The 14,914-nt window shown below is 45.1% G+C and overlaps 1 protein-coding gene across 1 annotated transcript in view; it reads left to right on the forward strand.

Annotated features, from left to right (window-relative positions):
• Positions 1–14,914, forward strand: part of PIK3AP1 (phosphoinositide-3-kinase adaptor protein 1) — a 101,121-nt gene that overhangs the window by 62,661 nt on the left and 23,546 nt on the right. Inside the window, exons 8-10 of the mRNA XM_070432599.1 lie at positions 1,078–1,267; positions 10,699–10,794; positions 12,902–13,096. Coding sequence (XP_070288700.1) covers positions 1,078–1,267; positions 10,699–10,794; positions 12,902–13,096 — 481 coding nt within the window. The remainder of the gene's footprint in view (positions 1–1,077; positions 1,268–10,698; positions 10,795–12,901; positions 13,097–14,914) is intronic.

The raw sequence follows: 14,914 nt of genomic DNA on the forward strand, positions 1-14,914 counted from the left end.
CTGAATGTCACAGGGAGGTTGGAGGATGCATGTCCAGCTTGCACTGAAGTTAGTCTGGCTCACATTTCTCATTTCACCCTTGTTCTCTGGCTGTCATCCCCTTCAACCAATGCATCTTCAGCATTGTACCAAAAGGTTGTCCCTACGTGTTGTTTATGACCTCTAAGAACTGTCCCATTTCCTCTTTCCACCAAATCAAAACCAAATGCCAGACTTTGAGTCTCCAACACTCACAGCTGCCACCTGGTCCACTCCTTGGGTCTCATTAGGAAACCAACACGGAGTGTCGATAGCAGATTCGCTCTCTCGGGGCAGCCATGATGAAAATGTGTGTCTCTGGGTTGATGCTGAAATAAGGATTGTGAAACACCGAACTTTCTTACCATGAAAAGTTGTGCAGAGGTTTCAGAGAAGCCAGCTCTTCGACTTCACAGTCAGCTAGAGACCAGATGAGAGAGGGCAGCCGGCCCCACCATCTCTCCTGGGCACACAGGGTATAAAGCCGAGGAGGCACTTTGGAGAAGGGCTCTGGAGCAGTCTGCCGGCAGGAGCGGGGACTAGTGAATGAGGTTCCTGAGGGACTCTGACTACACAGAAGTGCAAGCACACCTTAGCTACAGCCCATTTATCCCATTTGAATCTCCATGTGGCTCATCAGTGAGGGTTACACCCTCCGGTGCCATTTGTTCCCTTTTGAGGAACCACTAGGGCGTAGTGGGAAGCTCAGCAGCCAGGACTGCAGGCCCTGTGTCCGGCAAGGCAGTAGGTTTTTCTGAGCTTTGGTTTTCTCATCTGTGAACTCGGGGATGTCACGTCTCTCTCAAGCAGCGGTAGAAAGAATGACGTAGAATGTCTAGTCAAATACCCATCATCAGACCTGGCCCACAATAGGTGCTCATGAGGGGGTTGTACATTTGTATCGTCTGATCTTTGGGCCTTAACGAGTGTCTCCTGGATGTGTGGGTCTGTGCTTAGTGCTGGGGGCCAAAGCCCTGACCCATGGGAGCCTTTGCATTGCCAGTCACAAGCCCACTCGGGGTGCCTCAGTGTGCCTGTGGGTCCCCTGTTCTCTTTCAGGAAACTGTGGACATGCTGAAGAGTCACATCAAAGAGGAACTGATGCAAGGGGAGGAGGCCGACGACGTGTATGAGTCCATGGCCCACCTTTCCACAGACCTGCTCATGAAATGCTCTCTCAACCCGGGCTGTGATGAGGAACTGTACGAGTCCATGGCCGCCTTCGTCCCCGACGCCACTGAAGACCTCTGTAAGTAGCACAGCCCAGTTCTGCTTCCATGTTTCTGCTGACAAAAGGCTTTCTTCACTCTGGTGGATGGGGGAAGTCCCTGCTGACTGCCACCTGACCCCAGAGAGATGAAGATCCTGCTTTATGCAAAGTTAGAGCTGCCATCATGTGTTGAGACAAGCAGAATCCTTCTCCAAACTTCCTCTGCTGTGGCTATTGCGTGACTGGAAGTTTCAGCAAGGTCCTGAGAGTCAAAGCTGATGAAGGCATTGCCTTGTGATCTGAGACACTAAAACAGTGGCTTTCAATCCTGTCAGTCCCCACGGGCCCTAGTTACAGTAAATAATTTTCTATGAATGCCCCCTTTACTACCTTGATGTGAATTTCATATATAATATCACCTAGAAATCAAATATACACCCTAAGTAAAATAGGAATGAGAAATATAAAATAGAACTGATATAAAAAAAAAAGAGAGGCAATTCTCAGGTGTGCCTGCACAGGAGGACATGATGGGATAGTTGGATACAGATGCCTGTGCTCAGAACCACTGCCAATGTTCGGCCTCACGTGCTGACCGACATGTATCTATTGCATCGGGGACTCAGATACTGCCAACAGTGTTGGCATCAGAACATGAATTTTCCTAAATGGTGAAAATTCAGTGCATACTAAAGCCATACAGAAATACAAGTTGTATTTATATACAAAGAAGTTTGCTTTTAGGGCTCAGAAAATGATAAGCAGATTGTTTATGGTAGCCTGATTTTATTGAATTGGTATATAATAAACTTATTTTCAAAATATATCTCTAGAACATGCTTTTTTTTTTTTTGTAAATTGCTTAACAGATTTTGCCCATTTTTGGTTACACTAATTGTTTTCTTTTCATTGTAAAAGTAATACATTTTTACAAAAACTTGAAACAAAATAGAAATATATAACTGAGTTGTTATTAAAAGTCCATATAATTCTACCCACCAAATCATTATAGCACTTGTAATAGTTTGGTGGGTATATTTGTTCATACCTTTCTTTGTGCTTTCTAATATTAAATAAAAATATAAACATACGTTCAGACACACATATGTATAAATATGTATCATAAGCAGATTTTTAGCCTATCTGCATGTCTGGGGAAATATTTAAAAGCCATCGGGGACATGAAACACTTCCTGTGCAGGGCTGTCCCGCACATTGTGGGTGTCCAGTAGCTTTTCCCCTTGTTCTGCTAAACACCAATAGTGTCCCTCCATCATGGTGACAACCCAAAACACTCTCATCGATTTTCCAAACGCCCTCTAGAGGGCAGTGCCGCTCCCCTTGAGAGCCACTGGTCTAAGTCAGGTTGGTTCCAGTGCACACACCAGGGTTGAAGCAGGAGCACCTGCCGCCAGCCCTCTAAGAGCCTTCTTAATATGTCACCACCGTTTGCTTTCCAGTGCTAAGTACTCAAGACACTGCTTAAGACTTAGCTCTCCTTCCCTATGGTCTAAAGAATAGATTTAAGAAAGATAAGACAAAATACCCATCAACGTATCAGCTTTATTGGTGGAGGGTTTTCTGGAATGGGCTAGATTGAGCATTGCCAACTTGCAGCCTGAGAAGACGACAGCAGGGCCCTGGGCCCCCAGAGAGGTGGGCCTGGTTTTCCCACCCATGAATAGACAAGCAGGCACCAAGAGGGTGCCTTGCAACAGGAGGAGTGGGCGCATAAGGGGGCCAGAGGCAGACCCTGACACTAGCAGCACCCTTGACCCTGCAAACCCAGCACCTGGAAGGTGTGGTCCAACGGTTGTTAGGTGCTTGCTGGTGAGATTGGCTACTCCTCTGAGGAAGGGGGTAGAAAGAGGGAGAGAGTGGTAGAAGCTCCCTTTCAGCACCTGACTGGGAGGACTGGAAGGACTGGTGGGAGCTCTTTCTGAAAGAGCAGTGACCTGGCAGGGAGATGAGGAGAGAGGGTTTCATCCCCACCATCCATATCCTCTATCTCATCAAATCCTTAAAGCAAGTGTACAAGAATGTGTTTATTAACCTGCATTTTGTGAATGAGGACACTGCTGCACAGAGAGGTTACACAACTTTCCCAACGTCTAACAATTGTTGGAGCCCAGATTTGAACCCAGGTCTCTTTGTCTCTAGGACCATATTCTTTATTCTGTGCCAGAAATTTCCATCCAACACCACGAAGTTTAGTCCTGGTTTATTTTAGAAAAACCATTTAGTGGCTGCAGCCCTGCTTGCTCTTTCTTTCTTTCTTTTAAAAAAATCTTTATTGTTGAAAGTATTACATATGTCCCCCTTTTCCCCACACTGATCCCTGCCTCCTGTCCCCCGCCCCAGGCCTTTACCACCACTGTTGTCTGTGGGTTATGCATATATACATACATCGCTTCCCCCCTATCGACCCTCCCCCGCTTTCCCTCTGAGATTCCGCCATCTGTTCTATGCTTCTATGTCTCTGGATCTATTTTGTTCATTAGATTCCATATATGAGTGAGATCATGTGATACTTGTCCTTCTCTGACTGGCTTATTTCACTTCCTGCTTGCTCTTTCTGCGGCCCAGACATGAGCTCACGTAGCCTCTGGTGCCCCCGGCCCTTGTACATCCATACATCTCCATGTACCCAATAAGCATTTCTCGGGCATCTACTGTGTTTCAGCTACTCGCTTCTCCTGGAGTTGGAAAGACAGGGAGGGCCAAGACACAGTCCTTTCCAATCTGGGACAGAGACCCCTTCACAAAAGAACATTTGGAGAGCAAGTGTTGCCCAGTTGGGAGACCAGAGACCATGCATCATCACTTCTTCTCTGCAAATAACATTTTAAGGAATATAGTGTTCATTCATTCATTCACTTGCTCTCAGGACAAACATGGAGTGCAGGCTTTAGGTCAGCTCCTTACCACGGCTTTGGACATCATTTAACTGTATTGGGACAAATCTGCCTCTTCTGACTTGAGTTTTGGAAAAGGGAGAGTAATGGGGCCCTCTTCTCCAAAGGGAGTCTAAAACAAACACTAAGTAGGAAGGTTGTCAGGGAAACTCACAATGTTGAATGGAGGGGGCCTGGGGAGCAAGGTTGGGTTCTGACCCTGAGATTTTTGATTCTACTCCAATCTGTCCTTCCCCCTGAATTTGCGTGGGTGAATGCACACACACACACACACACACACACTCACATGCACGCATGCACACACATACACACGCTTGCAAGCATACATGCACACATACACACACACCCTCTCACATTCAGGATCTTTAGTTTAGATATGCTGCCACCAGGTGGCAATTACATTTCTATATTATCAAACCTTCAACTCTGCTCCCAATTCTCTTGAGAATTTTTTGTTCAAGATTTCACAGATTTAAACCATCAACCTTACTATATAAGAAATAAATGTCTTCATTAAGGTCAAGCTTATGCAAACACTAAATGAAAATCAAGACACACATCCCTTCGGGGGTTTTCATTGTCTCCTGATCTTTTGCCCCTGTCCTTGCCTCAGAGAATGATACGGTGGTCCTGGTGGCCCTCTGACTTAGGTAATACACTTTGTTTGGAAAGGTTCCCTGAGGCTCTGGGTACTAAGGCCTCGGGAACCATTTCTGGGAGGCCCTTGTTCAACTGTTTCCAAGGTAATATGCTTGTGGATTTAGCTTTGCTTAAATATCTCAGAGGCTTGTCTTTCTTCAAAGGGGGAAAGGGGCAAAAGGTGAAATGTGTAATATCTCCCTCCTAGAAACTAAACTCACAGCAGTCACTCTAATCCATCCGAAAGGCTGTTCTGCTTCGTGTAACTCCTGTCTTGAACTTTTCTTTTGCACCCCTGCTCCCTCCGCTGGGTTCTGCAGCTCAAGTTTGTGTGTGGCAGAGGGCTGACTTAGCCCTTAGCAACCCCCTTGGTAAGTGGCGTTTTTGTAACAGGTCATCTCCAGTTTTTCTTTACCTGAGCTCTCCGATCACAGCCCCTCTCTGCAAGCTAGGTCCCTTCCAAGCTGGGGGCACAGTGAAGGGCCTTGCAGCCCAGTGATGTCAGGTCTGAGCCCAGCTGAAGGAGGCGCCTTTGTAAGCAAAATTGTGGTTACTGATTTGCTTCTGGAGTGTGCCGCCTGCCCTGTCTGCACTCTCAGGAATCTTCTTTCCTGCAGCCGCTGAGGCTCTGCCATCGCCTGCTTCCCATCTCGGGAAGACACTGGCTGCTGGAGCCAATAAATGCTTTAGGGGCAGTGGGGCTGGGTGCAAGGCATGAGGTCTTACCAGCAAGGAACTCATTCTGTTCCTGACCTGTCCAGGCCTGAAACTGACTCAGCAGGGCAAAGGGGAGGCTCAGGGCACTTCCTGATGTCTGTTGCTTTTTGATCCTCCAAATGTACAGAGTATTGCATTGGGGACATAGGTACGCAGTGAAAGCTACTGGATTGAATGTTTTCAAGTTAATACGATAAAATCCTCACCACCATCATTTAACGTGCTCCCTCGTGCTTTCCTTGGGCACTGCTTGCAGACCACTGTGCGCTGTGCTTCTGTACACGCTTCTCTGGTTATCTGCTCCTCCCTCAGCTAGGAAGCATGCGCTATCCACAGTGCTGTACACAGTAGGTGCTCAACTGTTTCTTGACTTTGAGAGCACCAGCAAATAAGAAGCCATCCTAGACTTTGTGGGGTGGAACAGTTTGTTGACATTCCCTTTCCTGAGAGGTGGTAGTGAGACATCTGCTAGGTGTCCTGAGTGGAGGACACCTCAGGGTGGAACCAACTCCTCAGCCGCTCCAGGTGGACTTGTCTTTCATGCCTCTGCACATTCCCTTGTGCTGTTCCTGCTGCCCGAGTTGCCCTTCTCTTTTCTCAGCTTGGGAGATGCCCAGATTCCTTCACAAAGCCCACATACCTCCACGCATTCATCTGTGTGCTCCTCGTTGGTTTGTGCACGCACACATTCATGCATTCAGCAGTGTTTACCGAACCCCTCGTGTGTTAAGTCGCCATGCCAGGTGACAGAAGTCAGTCCAAAAGCCGCATGATCCCTGCCTTCCAGAGCTTCCCCTGCAGCAGGAGAGCTGGACATTAAACAAAGGGCCCACCTAATGCAATATATAGCTACAAACCGTGACAGTGCCATGAAGGAAAAGGATACGGTGCCCGAGAGGGCAGCTATGGAGGTGAATGGTGGGGTGACTTAGCAAGTCATGGTGCTCACTGCACCCCACCGTGCACTCCTTCCTGCACGGCAAAGTCTGTGCTTGCCAGAGTACTGCACTGAAGCCCTTGTCTGCATCAGAACCCACAGAACTTAACTTGTTGCCTCTCCTAACCCCTTCATTCTTAGCCCCTTCTTTTTCATTGCCAGCCATTCCTTAGCGGCTCTGATTTTAGACTGCCCTCCTCTCTGTCTCTCTGCCCCTGTTTCTGTCTGTCTGTCTATCTTTCTGTCTTTCTGTCTCTGTTCCTCTCCTACTGCAACTCTCCCTCCCCCATCTCTCTTTTTGTTTCTTTCAGTATCTCTCTCTCTCTCTCTCTCTCTCTCTCTGTCTTTCTGTCTCCTTCCCATTACATCTCCACTGGGGTATGGGAAGGTTGGACTTTCTCATTGGCATGGTCAATCTAAGCATCGATTCCACCTAGAAACCAGTCAGGTTTCAGGTTACCTGCAAAGGGGCAGTCACGCTGCTCCTGCCTCTGAGGCTCTTTTTGGCCATAAAAATACTTACTGGAACAACACTCCGTTGGCCTGCTTTCAGGGGTTGAGAGCTTTTCCAGAAGAATAGTCTCTCAGTATCTGACATTTTACTGTATTATGTACCCAGATTAGGTTTTATATTAAATTAACAACACGTAATCTGAATGGAGTTTCTACTGCAGCTAAGTAATCTAGATTTGTGTCCCATGAGGAGTATCACCTGGGCTTCTTTGCAAATTTATTATTCCTCTGGACTGATTCCCGAATTAAGTGCCTGCCAGGCTTCCTCTCATCTGTTCATGCGTCTTTCCTCCTGGGAAAGAGTTCGTTCTGATGGACTCCCTCAGTAAAGTACAGGATGACTCCGCAGCTGCCTCTTCCCGGAGGAGACTGTGGCCCCGGAGGCTCCTTGTGTTTTTATCTCTTTCCTCTCCGATGAAATGAAAGAACGTCACGCTTTCTCCTTAGACCAGCAGGTTTCGGCACATTGCAGTTTATTTTTAACTGGCGAGGGATGAAGGTTTAGCACTTGGAATCTGAAGTACAAACCCCAAGCATCCAGGAATGCAGGGATTTACTCTCCTGCTTTCCTTTACAAAATGTCCTTTGTCCCTGCACCTCAGAATTTTCTGTGTTTCAGTCACTCGTGTGTGGCTCACGGTGTGCCTGGGTTGTATGTACTCTTGGGTTGTCAAATTTAGAGTTTGAGAGAATCTTATTGCTGCTCATGAACTCCTTCAGTGAGGTACTTTTTATTTTCTTTATTATTGTAAAGGTAGTTTCTACTACTACTAGGACTTACTGCCTGAGATAGGTATGATAATAGTGTCTTAAACATAATTTCAAGTGCCAGTGTCAGTTAGCTGGTATTGAGTGGCTGTGGAGCTGTGTTGAGAAGAATTCTGAGGCCAGGAACGATGCTATGATGGATCAGTAATGTTTGCCTTAAGTATAGAATAGAGACATGGAGGCCAATGTACGTATTTGCTGTTCCTGGTCTAACTCAAAGATATTTGTATTCATTTCAGTATGAAAAGAACCATTTTATTTAAAATATAAATGGCAATAAGATCAATTTCAGGTAACTTCATTGAAGGCAGTGAGACTCAATAGAGACCAGTGCCTGTATCAGGCCAGGGCTGCTGAGTCCTCTGTGGACATGATGGTCTTGCTTGAATTGAGTGTGTCCTACACCCAGGCTGACGGTACTGATAATTTGGTCTCCGCTGTGGTAAGCAGCATAATGTCCCTGAGTCTGTGAATATGCTCGGTTACATCGCAAAGAATTACAGTTGCAGGTGGAATTATCAGCTGGCTTTAAGATTAAGGGCATGTACTGGATTATCGGAGTGGGTCCAGTGTAATCACAGAGTCCTTAAAAATGGAAGAAGAAATCAGAGGTGGCGCCATGAGGAGGACTTGGTTCAGCCAAGCTTTCTGCCCAACACTGCTGGCTTTGAAGCTGGAGGAAGAGGGCCTGGTGCCAAGGAAGGAAGGCAGCCTCTGGAAGCTGGAAAGGTCAAGGAGACAGACGCTCCCCTCGAGCTCCTGGAAAGGGATGTAGTCCCGCCAAAACCTTGAGATTATCCCAGTAAGAGCCATTTCAGACTTCTGAACTACAGAATTGTAAGATAATATATTATGTTCTTGTTTTAAGCCACTAAGCTTGTGGCAATTTGTTACAACAGCAAGAAACCAATACACTGTCTAGATTACCTCAATATAATGACGATGATTACCACTAATTTCTAGTGCCTGGCACTGTTGATTAGCATTTTATAAGCATTGTCTCAATTGGCACATACAGTATTCCTATGAGGTGGATACTGTTATTTATCCCCACTTTACAGATGGAGATATAGAGGCTCAGTGATAGCAAGTAGCTTGCCCAAGAATGCAGAGCTAGTAAGTGTCAGAACCAGGGCTTGAACCTAGGTCTCCAGGATACCAAAGACCATGCCTCATTCACAACCCTTGGGCCCTTTCCTGAACCACAGACTCAAAAGGCATTTGCATTTGAAAGCTTAGGCTTAATTTTAAAATATGTAACCATGGCATTGTTTATAACAGCAAAAAAAAAAAAAAAAAAAGGAATCATGAACAACAAAGAGTAGGTCAATTGTGGTGTATTTAAAAATGGAAATTATGCAACAATTGGAAAGAATGTATGTATTAGTGCAGCCGTGGGCAAACTACGGCCCGCGGGCCGGATCCAGCCCGCTTGAAATGAATAAAACTAAAAAAAAAAAAGACCGTACCCTTTTATGTAATGATGTTTACTTTGAATTTATATTAGTTCACACAAACACTCCATCCATGCTTTTGTTCCGGCCCTCCGGTCCAGTTTAAGAACCCATTGTGGCCCTCGAGTCAAAAAGTTTGCCCACCCCTGTGTTAGAGCCACTTCTAGCAACATAGTACCACCTCAAAATCCTAATAATACCATCTCAAAAGCAAAACAAGAACTTGGATTTTAGGTCACCCATGTAATTGGTGCGTTATAAGGAGAAAGCACATTGACCTTGGGCTTTCACTATTAAGCATAAACCCATGGAGACAAAAACTGTGTGAAAATCATTCAGTTACCACAGTAAATCCACTTAAACCTGAGCAACCAACAGTACAGTACTTTATGACTCTGAAATATGTGTTTTTGGAGTACAATTTCATCCTTGTGTTTAAAGTAGAGCTTTGATGCATATATGCATAACCAATGGATACAAGACACTGGGGGGTAGGAGAGGCTGGGGGAAGGTCAAGGGGCAAAAAAAAAAAAAGGAGACATATGTAATACTCTTTGTAATACCTTAAGCAATAAAACAAAATTAAAAAAAAATAAAGTAGAGCTTTGATATTATCAAGAGGTTGTACTCACTATGTCATATTACACAATTACTGAGGACTTACTTGCTTAAGCAAAGTATGTAGATTGAAGTTGAATAGTATACTTTCAGAAAAAATGGTTTGAATTTCATTATTATACACACATATACTGTTTCCTCACTACTTTGATCTTTGGGGACCAGTTAAAGACAATCTGGTGAATTTGTATGAGGAATTCTGTCCAATTCCTTATATCACACTTACAAAGAATACAAATTCACCAGATTGTATACTCTTCAACTTTAAACTATATTCTAACCTTTTGAGCCCTGTGGTCCAGGAAAGGGCCTGAGGATTGTAAATGTTGCTCTTCTTTATACTCCACATTTACTCTGTGTTCTTATTGAGTAGTTAGATGAATGGATGGATGGATGAATCTTATATAATAAAAGTGTAATATGTTAAATGTCCAATCAATTGGTTGACTTGACTGCTCGACCAGTTGCTGTAACGTGCCCTGACCACCAGGGGGCAGACGCTCAGACTGGTAGTTAGCTTGCTGCTGGGATCTGGCTGATCAGGACTGGGTAAGAGGGCCGGACATGCCCTGGAGCCTTCCCGCAGTCCCTTCCTGGCCGGCCAACCTCCTGTGGTCTGTCCCCGGTCAGCTGGCTGCCACTGCCCCGATTGGGACTGGGCAAGATGGCCATGATTGGCTCTGATCACTGGCCAGGCTGAGGGACCCCATCCATGCACGAATTTGTGCACCGGGTCTCTAGTGGATAGATAAGTATGATGGATAGATGAGTAGATGAATAGATTAATGAATTCTTGAATCTCTTGGTTCATGATCTCTTGATTTGTTAAAATTTCTATATTCATCTGAAAAATCTCCTTGCTTGTGTGGAAGAACAACTTATTACCTCTTAGTCTCCTTTTCCTTCTAGATGTCGAAATGCTCCAGGCCAGTACATCTAACCCAATCGCTGGAGAAAGTTTCTCCCGGAACACTAAGGACTCTATGATCCGCAAGTTTTTAGAAGGTAAATTGTAGCTATGAGCAGAGAAGCAAAAGAGAGAAAGAAAAACACATGTAAGACATTGCCTGGTTACATCTGAAAGTTGCTCCACTCAAGGAATGGGCTTCCATGTACATGGCATATGGGTGATTGAAGGCATTTTACCCACTGGCTCTCCCCCCATCAGCCTGTTACAAGGAGACCAGAAGTTCCCACCACTGCAGCAATTCATCTGGATAAACAAGTTGCCTTCAGCAAGACCTTTTTTTTAAAAAAAAAAAAATGCACTTGTTTATTTTTATTTAATCAAAATTTATTGAGTACTTACTATGAGGAAATCACTATTGTGGATGTTGGGCTAGGGGACACAAAGAAAAATAAGATTTGATTTACTATCTCTCTGATGAAGGAGAATATGCACCACTATTATTAAGTTGAGGCTGAATTGCATAGTGGCTAAGAACACAGCCTCAATTCCTCCTCAGTTAGCAGGAAAAACTTGGGCAAGTTACTCAACTCCTTTGTATCTCAGTTTCCCCAGTTGTAAAGTCAGATGAATGCTGTGAGAATTAAATGAGTTATTGTACATTAGGCCTCAAAGCAGGGCCAGAAATAGAACAGGTAATAAAGGTGTATTATTGTTGTTATTCTTTTCTTATCATTATTGAAGTTGTCAAAGGTGGAAGGTGTTAAGTTATATGACTAATTCCTTAACTCTGTTCATTTATAATCATTTATAATTTATAGTGGGGTCTATTGATCAAATAAGTGTAGAAGACAGGGTGCTAAGAACACAGGATGGGAAAAATTGTTTTGACAGCAAAGAGCAAAGTTGTATTAGTAGGCAAATCACGGGGAAGTCAAGAGCAGTCTCCCCACAGCTCAGAAAATGCAATGAAAAATCCCTAATAAATACTAGATTAGAACTCCTGTAGGAAGAAGACCCAAGCTTCGTTAATCCTTGCATCTCAATCAGGCATTTCATATAGATTTGTTGGCTGAATGGTGCTAGAGAGAAGAAGGAAGGGAAAGGAAAGCCCCTACTATGAGTATACACTGAGCGGGGTGCTTTCCCTTTATTATCTCATTTTCTCCTTACAGTATTCCTGTGAGTAGGTCTCAGAGGGAAATCAGGCTCAGAGAACACGTTATATAACATGTTCAAGGTCACACAGCTCTCATGTATGAGGTGTGGCTGGCATACAGGTCTGCTGAGATTCCCGAAGCCAAGAGGACCTTGTGTTCGGGTCTGAGCACAGAGCATTTCAGCCTGATACCAGGAAGGAGGCAGAAAAAATCTGAGGGGCAGAGGGTGGGAGGCAAGCTTCAGTCCTAAGTCCTTTGGTCACTGGGGAGCAGAGGGGCGGCGAAGGTTGCAAGAGAGGCAGTAGAGCTTGCTGGTTAGGAGCACAATCTCTAGAACCAGTTTTCCTGGGCCCCAATCTGGCTCTAAGCGACTCTGAGCAAGTAACTTAAATCCCCAAGGCCCCAGGTTCTTTACCTGCAAAATGAGAATAATGATTACAGTTACTCCACAGCGCTGTTATACAATCAAAGGAAATGATGTGGGTAATACACTTGGAGCAGTGCTGGGCCCAGAGGAAGTCCTTGGGAGGGGTCTGCTATAGTCATCTTGATGCTGAAGGTGAGGGTGCTGGCGCTGTTGGTGGTGAGGCCTCCGAGCCACCCTCACTGTGCTGCCCGACCCAGGGGTTGGTTCCAAGGGTCCTTGGGCTTTAGGGCTGTACTCCCCTTTCCTTAGTTCTAATGGGATGAATAACTGAGTCTCAGCAGTAAAATTGAGATGCTAGAGCAGGGGTGGGCAAACTTTTTGACTCGAGGGCCACAATGGGTTCTTAAACTGGACCGGAGGGACAAAAGCATGGATGGAGTGTTTGTGTGAACTAATATAAATTCAAAGTAAACATCATTACATAAAAGGGTACAGTCTTTTTTTTAGTTTTATTCATTTCAAATGGGCCGTAGTTTGCCCACGGCTGCGCTAGAGCCTAGAGCTCACTTCCTTTTGCTGCATTGATGGGGGCAAATGAAGGTGGCATCAGTGTTTTCTCAGTTGCTTTGCATGGGGTTCTCAACCACTGCTTTGAGTCACCTTTTACTGTGTTTCTAGGCAATAATGTGGGCATCGCCACTTTGGAGAAGGAGCCGTTCCATCATGATCCGGAAGATGTTTATCACACAGTGGAAGACGATGAGGCCTTTTCCCTGGACCTGGCCAGCAGGCCCCCCGTTCCAGTTCCCAGGCCAGAGGCCAGTGCTTCTGGTGCTCACCAGGTGCCCGACAATGAACCGTACATTTCCAAAGGCAAGTGTGCAGGGAATGAGGCCTAGCGGGGTATTCAGGGCTGCTCAATAGGAAGTCCCTAGATCCTCTAGCTTCTGAACCAGCATCACTCAGATGGTCGGAGGGTCTCCAACCACCCCCAAGGGACAGGTCAGAGCTTGGGGCAGATTCCAGAACTAGACTAGGGGCAATGATCAGATTCCGTTCTGGCCTCCCTGAAAGCATTCGTACATAGTATGAAGACAGAGGTACACAAGTTTCCTGGGAGTCCACAAGATAAGAATCCTGCTAAATTTTTATCTCTTGAAGCTCTTATTATTATTAATTCTTAATAGCTAACATTTATTGAAATACACCAAGAGTGCTCTATCCAGAGCATGTCGTTTAATCTTTACAATAATCTATTAGGTATGGACCATTATCATACCCATTTTACAGATGAGGAAAATGGAGGCTTACAGCAGTCGGTTGATTACCATATAGCAGAGCCAGGATTTGAACTCAGGATTTGAACATAGACTACTTGTGCTTGCATCCTTGTCCCAGGTCTGCTTGTAAGGGAACCAATGAAGAGACATGCAAATAGGCCTAAATGGCAGAGGGTGAATGTTGAAAGTATTACAAATGTCCCCCTTCTCCCCCCTTCCACCCGACCACACCTTCCTCCCCCAGCATGCCACACTATTGTCTGTGTCCATGGGTGAAGGATGAGGTGTGGATGGCACAGCTCATTTTGGGGAGGCAGTTGGAATAGGGGCATGGGTGATTCCTAAAGAGCACTAACGGACTTGCTAAGAAACGGTGGGTAAGCAAAGGAAAGGAGAGAGGAGATGACAAGAAGGGCAGTGGTTTGGAAACCTGAAGACCTGGGTTCATGCCCTAGCCCTTACATTTGCCAGCTGTACAGTATAGGACACTGGGTGAGTCATTGCACTCTCTTTAGCTCCCTCATCTACAAAATGGGTATCATAATAATATATGCAGGCACTGGTGAATATATCATATTAATGCACAATAATACTCTCTATAGCCTTATTGTAAGAGTCAAATGAAATAATACATGGGGAACTACTTTATAAACTGTAAAGCCCTGTACTGATTTAAGTCGTGTTAAGTAGCATGTCTAGGTATTACTGTCCTATCAGCATCAATTTCAAGGTTAAGATATGAATAATGATAATCAGAGCTACAATTGAGAGCTTACATGTGCCAGGCACTTGTCTAAGTACTGTCCATGTATTCACTCATGTAATCCCCACAACAACCCAACAAGGAAGATACTGTTACCATTCTCATTCTACAGACAGCAAAACTGAGGCCAGGAGAGGTCAAGCCTCTGTTTAAGATCACGTGGCTCGTAAGTGCGAGCCGGAATTTGAACCCAGGGACTCTTGTGCAGAGCCCAGGGAGTCTTAACCACTGTGCAGACCACTAGGTGGCCGTTTGTCACTTTAGTTTTCCCTATTAGCCTTTATGGGTCTGCCACTCATGAGCGACTTCATCTAAATTCCTTTGGAGCTGTGCCCATTGCACCTGTTCCACTGCTCCGAGTTCTGTCTTATGCCACTCGTTGACATGTTAAGTGGCACTTCCTTTTATTTGCAAGCTTCAAGGTGTTCCATGGCTCGCTTCAGGCATTCGGGGATCCAGTACACATCGTTTACATCACTCTTCTCTGTAATGATCTGGCTTTGTCTTTCTGGGTTTGAGACCTTGTCTGTTTGGTTTGTCTTCAGCTCCTAATCCCTGCAACTTCTGCTCACTAGTTGCTCCTCTGAGAGTTTTGATTTACATAATAATAATATGTAAATATGTAATAATATGCATACAGTAGTCCAA

Source organism: Myotis yumanensis, unplaced genomic scaffold (assembly GCF_028538775.1).
Source record: "Myotis yumanensis isolate MYYU_CA2020_CCGP unplaced genomic scaffold, mMyoYum1.0.hap1 SCAF_13, whole genome shotgun sequence".
In the NCBI taxonomy this organism is placed as follows: domain Eukaryota; kingdom Metazoa; phylum Chordata; class Mammalia; order Chiroptera; family Vespertilionidae; genus Myotis; species Myotis yumanensis.